This window comes from Salvelinus alpinus, chromosome 21, assembly GCF_045679555.1.
Source record: "Salvelinus alpinus chromosome 21, SLU_Salpinus.1, whole genome shotgun sequence".
Taxonomy (NCBI): Eukaryota; Metazoa; Chordata; class Actinopteri; order Salmoniformes; family Salmonidae; genus Salvelinus; species Salvelinus alpinus.
In genome coordinates, this window is record NC_092106.1 from 48436306 (window position 1) to 48452447 (window position 16142).

General features: G+C 50.1%; 1 protein-coding gene across 6 annotated transcripts in view; it reads left to right on the forward strand.

Annotated features, from left to right (window-relative positions):
* Window positions 1-16142, forward strand: part of LOC139548411 (rho guanine nucleotide exchange factor TIAM1-like) — a 219770-nt gene that overhangs the window by 132719 nt on the left and 70909 nt on the right. For all 6 annotated transcript variants that reach the window (XM_071358094.1, XM_071358091.1, XM_071358090.1 and 3 more), the window contains 2 exons: window positions 3280-3492; window positions 10464-10564. In XM_071358094.1, the coding sequence (XP_071214195.1) occupies window positions 3280-3492; window positions 10464-10564 (314 nt within the window). The remainder of the gene's footprint in view (window positions 1-3279; window positions 3493-10463; window positions 10565-16142) is intronic.

Sequence of the window (16142 nt, forward strand, 5' to 3'; positions counted from 1 at the left end):
TACCATATGATTAGAGATGGACCAGAACCAGACGGAGAGGGCAGGTAGTGGGGAGATGGACCAGAACCAGATGGAGAGGGCAGGTAGTGGGGAGATGGACCAGACAGAGAGGGCAGGTAGTGGGGAGATGGACCAGAACCAGACAGAGAGGGCAGGTAGTGGGGAGATGGACCAGAACCAGACAGAGAGGGCAGGTAGTGGGGAGATGGACCAGAACCAGACAGAGAGGGCAGGTAGTGGGGAGATGGACCAGAACCAGACAGAGAGGGCAGGTAGTGGGGAGATGGACCAGAACCAGACAGAGAGGACAGGTAGTGGGGAGATGGACCAGAACCAGACAGAGAGGACAGGTAGTGGGGAGATGGACCAGAACCAGACAGAGAGGGCAGGTAGTGGGGAGATGGACCAGAACCAGACAGAGAGGACAGGTAGTGGGGAGATGGACCAGAACCAGACAGAGAGGACAGGTAGTGGGGAGATGGACCAGAACCAGACAGAGAGGGCAGGTAGTGGGGAGATGGACCAGAACCAGGCAGAGAGGACAGGTAGTGGGGAGATGGACCAGAACCAGACAGAGAGGGCAGGTAGTGGGGAGATGGACCAGAACCAGACAGAGAGGACAGGTAGTGGGGAGATGGACCAGAACCAGACAGAGAGGGCAGGTAGTGGGGAGATGGACCAGAACCAGACAGAGAGGGCAGGTAGTGGGGAGATGGACCAGAACCAGACAGAGAGGACAGGTAGTGGGGAGATGGACCAGAACCAGACAGAGAGGACAGGTAGTGGGGAGATGGACCAGAACCAGACAGAGAGGACAGGTAGTGGGGAGATGGACCAGAACCAGACAGAGAGGACAGGTAGTGGGATGATAACATATGATTGGTTTCATCATCAGCCATCTCAATACAAACCACTAAAAAGAGGGAGGCTGTACAATCAACGCTGATATAATTACAGCTGATGAGCCATTCATAACACTGTGTGTGTGTGTGTGTGTGTGTGTGTGTGTGTGTGTGTGTGTGTGTGTGTGTGTGTGTGTGTGTGTGTGTGTGTGTGTGTGTGTGTGTGTGTGTGTGTGTGTGTGTGTGTGTGTGTGTGTGTGTGTGTGTGTGTGTGTGTGTGTGTGTGTGTGTGTGTGTGTGTGTGTGTGTGTGTGTGTGTGTGTGTGTGTGCGTGTTAGGGGAATGCTCTCTCTAGGTCAATATGGGAGTTGTGATTTATTTTTAGAATTGAAATGCATATTAATGGCTCATTTGATTAAAGGTGCAGGGGAACCAATGAAAACAGGCCGTCCGTCAGCCTCAAGTCTTCTGATTAGAATAATAACCTGACGACACACTCTGATTAAGTGTCTTTGGTCCCAAATGTACACTTATTACCTACAGTGGGGAGAACAAGTATTTGATACACTGCCGATTTTGCAGGTTTTCCTACTTACAAAGCATGTAGAGGTCTGTAATTTTTATCATAGGTACACTTCAACTGTGAGAGACGGAATCTAAAACAAAAATCCAGAAAATCACATTGTATGATTTTTAAGTAATTAATTTGCATTTTATTGCATGACATAAGTATTTGATCACCTACCAACCAGTAAGAATTCCGGCTCTCACAGACCTGTTAGTTTTTCTTTAAGAAGCCCTCCTGTTCTCCACTCATTACCTGTATTAACTGCACCTGTTTGAACTCGTTACCTGTATAAAAGACACCTGTCCACACACTCAATCAAACAGACTCCAACCTCTCCACAATGGCCAAGACCAGAGAGCTGTGTAAGGACATCAGGGATAAATTGTAGACCTGTACAAGGCTGGGATGGGCTACAGAACAATAGCCAAGCAGCTTGGTGAGAAGGCAACAACTGTTGGCACAATTATTAGAAAATGGAAGAAGTTCAAGATGACGGTCAATCACCCTCGGTCTGGGGCTCCATGCAAGATCTCACCTCGTGGGGCATCAATGATCATGAGGAATGTGAGGGATCAGCCCAGAACTACACGGAAGGACCTGGTCAATGACCTGAAGAGAGCTGGGACCACAGTCTCAAAGAAAACCATTAGTAACACACTACGCCGTCATGGATTAAAATCCTGCAGCGCACGCAAGGTCCCCCTGCTCAAGCCAACGCATGTCCAGGCCCGTCTGAAGTTTGCCAATGACCATCTGGATGATCCAGAGGAGGAATGGGAGAAGGTCATGTGGTCTGATGAGACAAAAATAGAGCTTTTTGCTCTAAACTCCACTCGCCGTGTTTGGAGGAATAGAAGGATGAGTACAACCCCAAGAACACCATCCCAACCGTGAAGCATGGAGGTGGAAACATCATTCTTTGGGGATGCTTTTCTGCAAAGGGGACAGGACGACTGCACCGTATTGAGGGGAGGATGGATGGGGCCATGTATCGCGAGATCTTGACCAACAACCTCCTTCCCTCAGTAAGAGCATTGAAGATGGGTCGTGGCTGGGTCTTCCAGCATGACAACGACCCGAAACACACAGCCAGGGCAACTAAGGAGTGGCTCCGTAAGAAGCATCTCAAGGTCCTGGAGTGGCCTAGCCAGTCTCCAGACCTGAACCCAATAGAAAATCTTTGGAGGGAGCCGAAAGTCCGTATTGCCCAGCGACAGCCCCGAAACCTGAAGGATCTGGAGAAGGTCTGTATGGAGGAGTGGGCCAAAATCCCTGCTGCAGTGTGTGCAAACCTGGTCAAGAACTACAGGAAACGTATGATCTCTGTAATTGCAAACTAAGGTTTCTGTACCAAATATTCAGTTCTGCTTTTCTGATGTATCAAATACTTATGTCATGCAATAAAATGCAAATTAATTACTTAAAAATCATACAATGTGATTTTCTGGATTTTTGTTTTAGATTCCTTCTCTCACAGTTGAAGTGTACCTATGATAAAAATTACAGACCTCTACATGCTTTGTAAGTAGGAAAACCTGCAAAATTGTCAGTGTATCAAATACTTGTTCTCCCCACTGTATATAGTGCACAGGCATCTCCCTGACATAATAATGTCTCTGTTGCATTTAACAGTGTGGCAGTGTGCCATAGGGGATCCATCCTGCAGGTTAGAGGGCGCAGCACGGTACCTCAGTAGAGGACCTTTCTCAGGTCACATAGAGAGAGAAATGGGTCACTCCTGGGGCTGAGAGAGAGAATGAATGACCTCATGGTGCCAGGAAAGAGTGGAGACTGATATTGTGTCGTATAGACCGTGTGAAACACTCCCCACTTCCACACACACACTAATATACTGTCTTGGCCCTCCAGGTCTGAATGCGGGGGATGAGATCTTGCAGCTGAATGGGAAGGACTCGTGCAGATTGAAGTTCGGGGACATGAAGGAGGCGTTCTCCCAGGCCTCTCTGTCCCTGACCGTCAACACACTGCCCTCTACGGATCGACGACAGATCTGTTACCTGCCCCCCCGACGCTCTGACGCACAGGAAAACCTCTACACAGACATCTTCTCTATGAGCCAGGGTGAGTTACTGTAGACCTCTATACAGACATCTTCTCTATGAGTCAGGGTGAGTTACAGTAGACCTCTATACTGACGTGTTCTCTGTGAACCAGGGTGAGTTACAGTAGACCTCTATACTGACGTGTTCTCTGTGAACCAGGGTGAGTTACTGGGAGGGTCCTCCCCTTCCTCCTCTGAGGAGCCTCCTCTGCTCTATACTGACGTGTTCTCTGTGAACCAGGATATGGTCGGTCTGCATCCCAAATACCTATTCCCTATTCACAGCCTACACCTTATGGGGCCCGGGTCAAAAGTAGTGTACTGACTAGGGTGCCATTTGGAATACCGGTGATATTATTATGCTAGCTGGACAGCTACGTCACCGTGGTCGGTCTGATGTGTTGTTTACGTTCTTCCTGTTCCAGAGGAGATTCTGGACAGCTACGTCACCGTGGTCGGTCTGATGTGTTGTTTACGTTCTTCCTGTTCCAGAGGAGATTCTGGACAGCTACGTCACCGTGGTCGGTCTGATGTGTTGTTTACGTTCTTCCTGTTCCAGAGGAGATTCTGGACAGCTACGTCACCGTGGTCGGTCTGATGTGTTGTTTACGTTCTTCCTGTTCCAGAGGAGATTCTGGACAGCTACGTCACCGTGGTCGGTCTGATGTGTTGTTTACGTTCTTCCTGTTCCAGAGGAGATTCTGGACAGCTACGTCACCGTGGTCGGTCTGATGTGTTGTTTACGTTCTTCCTGTTCCAGAGGAGATTCTGGACAGCTACGTCACCGTGGTCTGTCTGATGTGTTGTTTACGTTCTTCCTGTTCCAGAGGAGATTCTGGACAGCTACGTCACCGTGGTCGGTCTGATGTGTTGTTTACGTTCTTCCTGTTCCAGAGGAGATTCTGGACAGCTACGTCACCGTGGTCGGTCTGATGTGTTGTTTACGTTCTTCCTGTTCCAGAGGAGATTCTGGACAGCTACGTCACCGTGGTCGGTCTGATGTGTTGTTTACGTTCTTCCTGTTCCAGAGGAGATTCTGGACAGCTACGTCACCGTGGTCGGTCTGATGTGTTGTTTACGTTCTTCCTGTTCCAGAGGAGATTCTGGACAGCTACGTCACCGTGGTCGGTCTGATGTGTTGTTTACGTTCTTCCTGTTCCAGAGGAGATTCTGGACAGCTACGTCACCGTGGTCGGTCTGATGTGTTGTTTACGTTCTTCCTGTTCCAGAGGAGATTCTGGACAGCTACGTCACCGTGGTCGGTCTGATGTGTTGTTTACGTTCTTCCTGTTCCAGAGGAGATTCTGGACAGCTACGTCACCGTGGTCTGTCTGATGTGTTGTTTACGTTCTTCCTGTTCCAGAGGAGATTCTGGACAGCTACGTCACCGTGGTCGGTCTGATGTGTTGTTTACGTTCTTCCTGTTCCAGAGGAGATTCTGGACAGCTACGTCACCGTGGTCGGTCTGATGTGTTGTTTACGTTCTTCCTGTTCCAGAGGAGATTCTGGACAGCTACGTCACCGTGGTCTGTCTGATGTGTTGTTTACGTTCTTCCTGTTCCAGAGGAGATTCTGGACAGCTACGTCACCGTGGTCTGTCTGATGTGTTGTTTACGTTCTTCCTGTTCCAGAGGAGATTCTGGACAGCTACGTCACCGTGGTCGGTCTGATGTGTTGTTTACGTTCTTCCTGTTCCAGAGGAGATTCTGGACAGCTACGTCACCGTGGTCTGTCTGATGTGTTGTTTACGTTCTTCCTGTTCCAGAGGAGATTCTGGACAGCTACGTCACCGTGGTCGGTCTGATGTGTTGTTTACGTTCTTCCTGTTCCAGAGGAGATTCTGGACAGCTACGTCACCGTGGTCGGTCTGATGTGTTGTTTACGTTCTTCCTGTTCCAGAGGAGATTCTGGACAGCTACGTCACCGTGGTCGGTCTGATGTGTTGTTTACGTTCTTCCTGTTCCAGAGGAGATTCTGGACAGCTACGTCACCGTGGTCGGTCTGATGTGTTGTTTACGTTCTTCCTGTTCCAGAGGAGATTCTGGACAGCTACGTCACCGTGGTCTGTCTGATGTGTTGTTTACGTTCTTCCTGTTCCAGAGGAGATTCTGGACAGCTACGTCACCGTGGTCGGTCTGATGTGTTGTTTACGTTCTTCCTGTTCCAGAGGAGATTCTGGACAGCTACGTCACCGTGGTCGGTCTGATGTGTTGTTTACGTTCTTCCTGTTCCAGAGGAGATTCTGGACAGCTACGTCACCGTGGTCGGTCTGATGTGTTGTTTACGTTCTTCCTGTTCCAGAGGAGATTCTGGACAGCTACGTCACCGTGGTCGGTCTGATGTGTTGTTTACGTTCTTCCTGTTCCAGAGGAGATTCTGGACAGCTACGTCACCGTGGTCGGTCTGATGTGTTGTTTACGTTCTTCCTGTTCCAGAGGAGATTCTGGACAGCTACGTCACCGTGGTCTGTCTGATGTGTTGTTTACGTTCTTCCTGTTCCAGAGGAGATTCTGGACAGCTACGTCACCGTGGTCGGTCTGATGTGTTGTTTACGTTCTTCCTGTTCCAGAGGAGATTCTGGACAGCTACGTCACCGTGGTCTGTCTGATGTGTTGTTTACGTTCTTCCTGTTCCAGAGGAGATTCTGGACAGCTACGTCACCGTGGTCGGTCTGATGTGTTGTTTACGTTCTTCCTGTTCCAGAGGAGATTCTGGACAGCTACGTCACCGTGGTCTGTCTGATGTGTTGTTTACGTTCTTCCTGTTCCAGAGGAGATTCTGGACAGCTACGTCACCGTGGTCGGTCTGATGTGTTGTTTACGTTCTTCCTGTTCCAGAGGAGATTCTGGACAGCTACGTCACCGTGGTCTGTCTGATGTGTTGTTTACGTTCTTCCTGTTCCAGAGGAGATTCTGGACAGCTACGTCACCGTGGTCGGTCTGATGTGTTGTTTACGTTCTTCCTGTTCCAGAGGAGATTCTGGACAGCTACGTCACCGTGGTCGGTCTGATGTGTTGTTTACGTTCTTCCTGTTCCAGAGGAGATTCTGGACAGCTACGTCACCGTGGTCTGTCTGATGTGTTGTTTACGTTCTTCCTGTTCCAGAGGAGATTCTGGACAGCTACGTCACCGTGGTCTGTCTGATGTGTTGTTTACGTTCTTCCTGTTCCAGAGGAGATTCTGGACAGCTACGTCACCGTGGTCGGTCTGATGTGTTGTTTACGTTCTTCCTGTTCCAGAGGAGATTCTGGACAGCTACGTCACCGTGGTCGGTCTGATGTGTTGTTTACGTTCTTCCTGTTCCAGAGGAGATTCTGGACAGCTACGTCACCGTGGTCTGTCTGATGTGTTGTTTACGTTCTTCCTGTTCCAGAGGAGATTCTGGACAGCTACGTCACCGTGGTCGGTCTGATGTGTTGTTTACGTTCTTCCTGTTCCAGAGGAGATTCTGGACAGCTACGTCACCGTGGTCGGTCTGATGTGTTGTTTACGTTCTTCCTGTTCCAGAGGAGATTCTGGACAGCTACGTCACCGTGGTCGGTCTGATGTGTTGTTTACGTTCTTCCTGTTCCAGAGGAGATTCTGGACAGCTACGTCACCGTGGTCTGTCTGATGTGTTGTTTACGTTCTTCCTGTTCCAGAGGAGATTCTGGACAGCTACGTCACCGTGGTCGGTCTGATGTGTTGTTTACGTTCTTCCTGTTCCAGAGGAGATTCTGGACAGCTACGTCACCGTGGTCGGTCTGATGTGTTGTTTACGTTCTTCCTGTTCCAGAGGAGATTCTGGACAGCTACGTCACCGTGGTCGGTCTGATGTGTTGTTTACGTTCTTCCTGTTCCAGAGGAGATTCTGGACAGCTACGTCACCGTGGTCGGTCTGATGTGTTGTTTACGTTCTTCCTGTTCCAGAGGAGATTCTGGACAGCTACGTCACCGTGGTCGGTCTGATGTGTTGTTTACGTTCTTCCTGTTCCAGAGGAGATTCTGGACAGCTACGTCACCGTGGTCGGTCTGATGTGTTGTTTACGTTCTTCCTGTTCCAGAGGAGATTCTGGACAGCTACGTCACCGTGGTCGGTCTGATGTGTTGTTTACGTTCTTCCTGTTCCAGAGGAGATTCTGGACAGCTACGTCACCGTGGTCGGTCTGATGTGTTGTTTACGTTCTTCCTGTTCCAGAGGAGATTCTGGACAGCTACGTCACCGTGGTCGGTCTGATGTGTTGTTTACGTTCTTCCTGTTCCAGAGGAGATTCTGGACAGCTACGTCACCGTGGTCGGTCTGATGTGTTGTTTACGTTCTTCCTGTTCCAGAGGAGATTCTGGACAGCTACGTCACCGTGGTCGGTCTGATGTGTTGTTTACGTTCTTCCTGTTCCAGAGGAGATTCTGGACAGCTACGTCACCGTGGTCGGTCTGATGTGTTGTTTACGTTCTTCCTGTTCCAGAGGAGATTCTGGACAGCTACGTCACCGTGGTCGGTCTGATGTGTTGTTTACGTTCTTCCTGTTCCAGAGGAGATTCTGGACAGCTACGTCACCGTGGTCGGTCTGATGTGTTGTTTACGTTCTTCCTGTTCCAGAGGAGATTCTGGACAGCTACGTCACCGTGGTCGGTCTGATGTGTTGTTTACGTTCTTCCTGTTCCAGAGGAGATTCTGGACAGCTACGTCACCGTGGTCGGTCTGATGTGTTGTTTACGTTCTTCCTGTTCCAGAGGAGATTCTGGACAGCTACGTCACCGTGGTCGGTCTGATGTGTTGTTTACGTTCTTCCTGTTCCAGAGGAGATTCTGGACAGCTACGTCACCGTGGTCGGTCTGATGTGTTGTTTACGTTCTTCCTGTTCCAGAGGAGATTCTGGACAGCTACGTCACCGTGGTCGGTCTGATGTGTTGTTTACGTTCTTCCTGTTCCAGAGGAGATTCTGGACAGCTACGTCACCGTGGTCGGTCTGATGTGTTGTTTACGTTCTTCCTGTTCCAGAGGAGATTCTGGACAGCTACGTCACCGTGGTCGGTCTGATGTGTTGTTTACGTTCTTCCTGTTCCAGAGGAGATTCTGGACAGCTACGTCACCGTGGTCGGTCTGATGTGTTGTTTACGTTCTTCCTGTTCCAGAGGAGATTCTGGACAGCTACGTCACCGTGGTCGGTCTGATGTGTTGTTTACGTTCTTCCTGTTCCAGAGGAGATTCTGGACAGCTACGTCACCGTGGTCTGTCTGATGTGTTGTTTACGTTCTTCCTGTTCCAGAGGAGATTCTGGACAGCTACGTCACCGTGGTCGGTCTGATGTGTTGTTTACGTTCTTCCTGTTCCAGAGGAGATTCTGGACAGCTACGTCACCGTGGTCGGTCTGATGTGTTGTTTACGTTCTTCCTGTTCCAGAGGAGATTCTGGACAGCTACGTCACCGTGGTCGGTCTGATGTGTTGTTTACGTTCTTCCTGTTCCAGAGGAGATTCTGGACAGCTACGTCACCGTGGTCGGTCTGATGTGTTGTTTACGTTCTTCCTGTTCCAGAGGAGATTCTGGACAGCTACGTCACCGTGGTCGGTCTGATGTGTTGTTTACGTTCTTCCTGTTCCAGAGGAGATTCTGGACAGCTACGTCACCGTGGTCGGTCTGATGTGTTGTTTACGTTCTTCCTGTTCCAGAGGAGATTCTGGACAGCTACGTCACCGTGGTCGGTCTGATGTGTTGTTTACGTTCTTCCTGTTCCAGAGGAGATTCTGGACAGCTACGTCACCGTGGTCGGTCTGATGTGTTGTTTACGTTCTTCCTGTTCCAGAGGAGATTCTGGACAGCTACGTCACCGTGGTCGGTCTGATGTGTTGTTTACGTTCTTCCTGTTCCAGAGGAGATTCTGGACAGCTACGTCACCGTGGTCGGTCTGATGTGTTGTTTACGTTCTTCCTGTTCCAGAGGAGATTCTGGACAGCTACGTCACCGTGGTCGGTCTGATGTGTTGTTTACGTTCTTCCTGTTCCAGAGGAGATTCTGGACAGCTACGTCACCGTGGTCGGTCTGATGTGTTGTTTACGTTCTTCCTGTTTCAGAGGAGATTCTGGACAGCTACGTCACCGTGGTCTGTCTGATGTGTTGTTTACGTTCTTCCTGTTCCAGAGGAGATTCTGGACAGCTACGTCACCGTGGTCGGTCTGATGTGTTGTTTACGTTCTTCCTGTTCCAGAGGAGATTCTGGACAGCTACGTCACCGTGGTCTGTCTGATGTGTTGTTTACGTTCTTCCTGTTCCAGAGGAGATTCTGGACAGCTACGTCACCGTGGTCTGTCTGATGTGTTGTTTACGTTCTTCCTGTTCCAGAGGAGATTCTGGACAGCTACGTCACCGTGGTCTGTCTGATGTGTTGTTTACGTTCTTCCTGTTCCAGAGGAGATTCTGGACAGCTACGTCACCGTGGTCTGTCTGATGTGTTGTTTACGTTCTTCCTGTTCCAGAGGAGATTCTGGACAGCTACGTCACCGTGGTCTGTCTGATGTGTTGTTTACGTTCTTCCTGTTCCAGAGGAGATTCTGGACAGCTACGTCACCGTGGTCGGTCTGATGTGTTGTTTACGTTCTTCCTGTTCCAGAGGAGATTCTGGACAGCTACGTCACCGTGGTCTGTCTGATGTGTTGTTTACGTTCTTCCTGTTCCAGAGGAGATTCTGGACAGCTACGTCACCGTGGTCTGTCTGATGTGTTGTTTACGTTCTTCCTGTTTCAGAGGAGATTCTGGACAGCTACGTCACCGTGGTCTGTCTGATGTGTTGTTTACGTTCTTCCTGTTCCAGAGGAGATTCTGGACAGCTACGTCACCGTGGTCGGTCTGATGTGTTGTTTACGTTCTTCCTGTTCCAGAGGAGATTCTGGACAGCTACGTCACCGTGGTCTGTCTGATGTGTTGTTTATGTTCTTCCTGTTTCAGAGGAGATTCTGGACAGCTACGTCACCGTGGTCTGTCTGATGTGTTGTTTACGTTCTTCCTGTTCCAGAGGAGATTCTAGATGACGGGGTCGGTCTGATGATGGAGAGTTCCGGAGACAGCCTGTACGACGACTCTGAGAGCTTCAGTGAGGCAGACCAATGCAGAAAGGTAGGACTCTCTTATCTCTTTATTCTTATTTTACCTTTATTTGAAGCGGGTGAAGTCTGAGGTATGGAATAGAAATGACAACGGACAGACATTTCAGTTGATGGTATGTTCCCAGAACATTGTTCTAGAGGCGGTCTGTACTGGTGGTTCCTCTATTAGTCTGTACCGGTGGTTCCTCTATTAGTCTGTACCGGTGGTTCCTCTATTAGTCTGTACCGGTGGTTCCTCTATTAGTCTGTACCGGTGGTTCCTCTATTAGTCTGTACCGGTGGTTCCTCTATTAGTCTGTACCGGTGGTTCCTCTATTAGTCTGTACCGGTGGTTCCTCTATTAGTCTGTACCGGTGGTTCCTCTATTAGTCTGTACCGGTGGTTCCTCTATTAGTCTGTACCGGTGGTTCCTCTGTTAGTCTGTACCGGTGGTTCCTCTATTAGTCTGTACCGGTGGTCCCTCTATTAGTCTGTACCGGTGGTTCCTCTATTAGTCTGTACCGGTGGTTCCTCTATTAGTCTGTACCGGTGGTTCCTCTATTAGTCTGTACCGGTGGTTCCTCTATTAGTCTGTACCGGTGGGTCCTCTATTAGTCTGTACCGGTGGTTCCTCTATTAGTCTGTACCGGTGGTTCCTCTATTAGTCTGTACCGGTGGGTCCTCTATTAGTCTGTACCGGTGGGTCCTCTATTAGTCTGTACCGGTGGGTCCTCTATTAGTCTGTACCGGTGGTTCCTCTATTAGTCTGTACCGGTGGTTCCTCTATTAGTCTGTACCGGTGGTTCCTCTATTAGTCTGTACCGGTGGGTCCTCTATTAGTCTGTACCGGTGGTTCCTCTATTAGTCTGTACCGGTGGTTCCTCTGTTAGTCTGTACCGGTGGGTCCTCTATTAGTCTGTACCGGTGGTTCCTCTATTAGTCTGTACCGGTGGTTCCTCTATTAGTCTGTACCGGTGGGTCCTCTATTAGTCTGTACCGGTGGGTCCTCTATTAGTCTGTACCGGTGGTTCCTCTATTAGTCTGTACCGGTGGTTCCTCTGTTAGTCTGTACCGGTGGTTCCTCTGTTAGTCTGTACCGGTGGGTCCTCTATTAGTCTGTACCGGTGGTTTCTCTATTAGGGATGTGAGTTGCTTTTTGGATAGAGGTGTTGATTTATTAATAATCTCAATATGCAGCATATCTCACTATCAGCAATATCCTGCTTTCAGGCTTTTATTCTGAGTGCTCCATTTGGGTGACGTCCTTTTATAGTATACTACCTTTGACCTATTGACCCCGGTCAAAAAAAAGTAGTGCGCTATAAAGGGAATAGGGTGTCATTTAAGAAAGACTTGGACTCCTTTTCATGAATGTCATCTGTAGTGTTGTTTCTCTTTGGGGTCGGTCTCTCTGTGGGGTCGGTCTCTCTGTGGGGTCGGTCTCTCTGTGGGATCGGTCTCTCTTTGGGGTCCGGTCTCTCTGTGGGGTCGGTCTCTCTGTGGGGTCGGTCTCTCTGTGGGGTCGGTCTCTCTTTGGGGTCGGTCTCTCTGTGGGGTCGGTCTCTCTGTGGGGTCGGTCTCTCTGTGGGGTCGGTCTCTCTGTGGGGTCGGTCTCTCTGTGGGGTCGGTCTCTCTTTGGGGTCGGTCTCTCTTTGGGGTCGGTCTCTCTGTGGGGTCGGTCTCTCTGTGGGGTCGGTCTCTCTGTGGGGTCGGTCTCTCTGTGGGGTCGGTCTCTCTGTGGGGTCGGTCTCTCTGTGGGGTCGGTCTCTCTGTGGGGTCGGTCTCTCTGTGGGGTCGGTCTCTCTGTGGGGTCGGTCTCTCTGTGGGGTCGGTCTCTCTTTGGGGTCGGTCTCTCTTTGGGGTCGGTCTCTCTTTGGGGTCGGTCTCTCTGTGGGGTCGGTCTCTCTGTGGGGTCGGTCTCTCTGTGGGGTCGGTCTCTCTGTGGGGTCGGTCTCTCTGTGGGGTCGGTCTCTCTGTGGGGTCGGTCTCTCTTTGGGATCGGTCTCTCTGTGGGGTCGGTCTCTCTGTGTGGTCGGTCTCTCTGTGGGGTCGGTCTCTCTGTGGGGTCGGTCTCTCTGTGGGGTCGGTCTCTCTGTGGGGTCGGTCTCTCTGTGGGGTCGGTCTCTCTTTGGGGTCGGTCTCTCTGTGGGGTCGGTCTCTCTGTGGGGTCGGTCTCTCTGTGGGGTCGGTCTCTCTTTGGGGTCGGTCTCTTTGAGGTCTGTCTCGTCGTCCCTTTCGTCCTCCTGGTATTAAAAACAGAACAATCAGACGACGTCTCCTCTCTGCACAACAGTTTCCTTCTTCTCCCGTCTGCCACCAACTCATTGACTGTTGACTGGAGAACAGATTAATGCAGATATAATGTACACTTTCTTCTCCCTCCTCCTCCTACATAAATCTACGTCTGGGCGCTCGTCTCCTCCTGACCCACAGTTTTCTTTTAGCTGCCAGTTCTACAGATGAGGCAGCAAATCTTTGCCGGAAAAATATCAGGGGCCATTTTTTTTCAAAGCTTTGAATAAGAAATACATCTTCGTCATCACATCGAAGTACTTTTTATCTGCTCAAACAGCTTGTTTATATGTCAGCTCTTCGGCTACGTAGTTGGATGAAAACCTCCGCGGACCAGGTATGCTACAGCCAATGGGAATGGAAGGACGGGATGGAAGAGGGAAGAGCGAGGGAGAAAAAATGGATTCCCCCTTTTTGATTAGGCATGTCCGTATTCTGATTGGTTGTTTATAATTATAAATGGAGATTTAAGATGTGTTTGTTATAAACTCTGGTAAATGAACAGACTGCAGTTCATCAGGGTGAAGTAGAATAGCAGGGGTGTTACCCAGGTGTAGCTGATAACATTATACCTGCGTAGTATATCGTGCCAGGGGCAGTTCACAGAAACATGCAGGCTACCGTAGATCATTAGAATGCACCAGCTGTGGTACACTAGATCGCTACATTTAGGCCTGGTTTCAGACAGTCTGCTCTCTAGGCCTGGTTTAAGGCAGTCTGCTCTCTAGGCCTGGTTTCAGACAGTCTGCTCTCTAGGCCTGGTTTCAGACAGTCTGCTCTCTAGGCCTGGTTTAAGGCAGTCTGCTCTCTAGGCCTGGTTTAAGGCAGTCTGCTCTCTAGGCCTGGTTTAAGGCAGTCTGCTCTCTAGGCCTGGTTTCAGGCAGTCTGCTTTCTAGGTATCAGGCAGTCTGCTCTCTAGGTTTAAGGCAGTTTGCTCTTTAGGGCTGGTTTAAGGCAGTCTGCTCTTTAGGCCTGGTTTAAGGCAGTCTGCTCTTTAGGCCTGGTTTAAGGCAGTCTGCTCTTTAGGCCTGGTTTCAGGCAGTCTGCTCTCTAGGTTTCAGGCAGTCTGCTCTCTAGGGTTCAGGCAGTCTGCTCTCTAGGGTTCAGGCAGTCTGCTCTCTATGTTTCAGGCAGTCTGTTCTCTATGTTTCAGGCAGTCTGCTCTCTATGTTTCAGGCAGTCTGTTCTCTAGGTTCCAGGCAGTCTGCTCTCTATGTTTCAGGCAGTCTGCTCTCTAGGTTTCAGGCAGTCTGCTCTCTATGTTTCAGGCAGTCTGCTCTCTATGTTTCAGGCAGTATGCTCTCTAGGTTTCAGGCAGTCTGCTCTCTAGGTTTCAGGCAGTCTGCTCTCTAAGTTTCAGGCAGTCTGCTCTCTAGGTTTCAGGCAGTCTGCTCTCTAGGTTTCAGGCAGTCTGCTCTCTAGGTTTCAGGCAGTCTGCTCTCTAGGTTTCAGGCAGTCTGCTCTCTAGGTTTCAGGCAGTCTGCTCTCTAGGTTTCAGGCAGTCTGCTCTCTAGGTTTCAGGCAGTCTGCTCTCTAGGTTTCAGGCAGTCTGCTCTCTAGGGTTCAGGCAGTCTGCTCTCTAGGTTTCAGGCAGTCTGTTCTCTAGGTTTCAGGCAGTCTGTTCTCTAGGTTTCAGGCAGTCTGCTGTCTAGGTTTCAGGCAGTCTGCTCTCTAGGTTTCAGGCAGTCTGCTCTCTAGGTTTCAGGCAGTCTGCTCTCTAGGCTCTTTCAGGCAGTCTGCTCTCTAGGTTTCAGGCAGTCTGCTCTCTAGGTTTCAGGCAGTCTGCTCTCTAGGTTTCAGGCAGTCTGTTCTCTAGGTTTCAGGCAGTCTGCTGTCTAGGTTTCAGGCAGTCTGCTCTCGATGTTTCAGGCAGTCTGCTCTCTAGGTTTCAGGCAGTCTGTTCTCTAGGTTTCAGGCAGTCTGCTCTCTAGGTTTCAGGCAGTCTGCTCTCTAGGTTTCAGGCAGTCTGCTCTCTAGGTTTCAGGCAGTCTGTTCTCTAGGTTTCAGGCAGTCTGCTGTCTAGGTTTCAGGCAGTCTGCTCTCTATGTTTCAGGCAGTCTGCTCTCTAGGCTCTTTCAGGCAGTCTGCTCTCTAGGCTCTTTCAGGCAGTCTGCTCTCTAGGTTTCAGGCAGTCTGCTCTCTATGTTTCAGGCAGTCTGCTGTCTAGTTTTCAGGCAGTCTGCTCTCTAGGTTTCAGGCAGTCTGTTCTCTAGGTTTCAGGCAGTCTGCTGTCTAGGTTTCAGGCAGTCTGCTCTCTAGGGTTCAGGCAGTCTGCTCTCTAGGGTTCAGGCAGTCTGTTCTCTAGGTTTCAGGCAGTCTGCTCTCTAGGTTTCAGGCAGTCTGCTCTCTAGGTTTCGTGCAGTCTGCTCTCTAGGTTTCAGACAGTCTGCTCTCTAGGTTTCAGGCAGTCTGCTCTCTAGGTTTCAGGCAGTCTGCTCTCTAGGTTTCAGGCAGTCTGCTCTCTAGGTTTCAGGCAGTCTGCTCTCTAGGTTTCAGGCAGTCTGCTCTCTAGGTTTCAGGCAGTCTGCTCTCTAGGTTTCAGGCAGTCTGCTCTCTAGGTTTCAGGCAGTCTGCTCTCTAGGTTTCAGGCAGTCTGTTCTCTAGGCTGTTTCAGGCAGTCTGTTCTCTAGGCTGTTTCAGGCAGTCTGTTCTCTAGGCTGTTTCAGGCAGTCTGCTCTCTAGGTTTCAGGCAGTCTGCTCTCTAGGTTTCAGGCAGTCTGCTCTCTAGGTTTCAGGCAGTCTGCTCTCTAGGTTTCAGGCAGTCTGCTCTCTAGGTTTCAGGCAGTCTGCTCTCTAGGTTTCAGGCAGTCTGCTCTCTAGGTTTCAGGCAGTCTGCTCTCTAGGTTTCAGGCAGTCTGCTCTCTAGGTTTCAGGCAGTCTGCTCTCTAGGTTTCAGGCAGTCTGTTCTCTAGGCTGTTTCAGGCAGTCTGTTCTCTAGGCTGTTTCAGGCAGTCTGCTCTCTAGGTTTCAGGCAGTCTGCTCTCTAGGTTTCAGGCAGTCTGCTCTCTAGGTTTCAGGCAGTCTGCTCTCTAGGTTTCAGGCAGTCTGCTCTCTAGGTTTCAGGCAGTCTGCTCTCTAGGTTTCAGGCAGTCTGCTCTCTAGGTTTCAGGCAGTCTGCTCTCTAGGTTTCAGGCAGTCTGCTCTCTAGGTTTCAGGCAGTCTGCTCTCTATGTTTCAGGCAGTCTGCTCTCTAGGTTTCAGGCAGTCTGCTTTCTAGGCTCTTTCAGGCAGTCTGCTCTCTAGGCTCTTTCAGACAGTCTGCTCTCTAGGTTTCAGGCAGTCTGCTCTAGGTTTCAGGCAGTCTGTTCTCTAGGTTT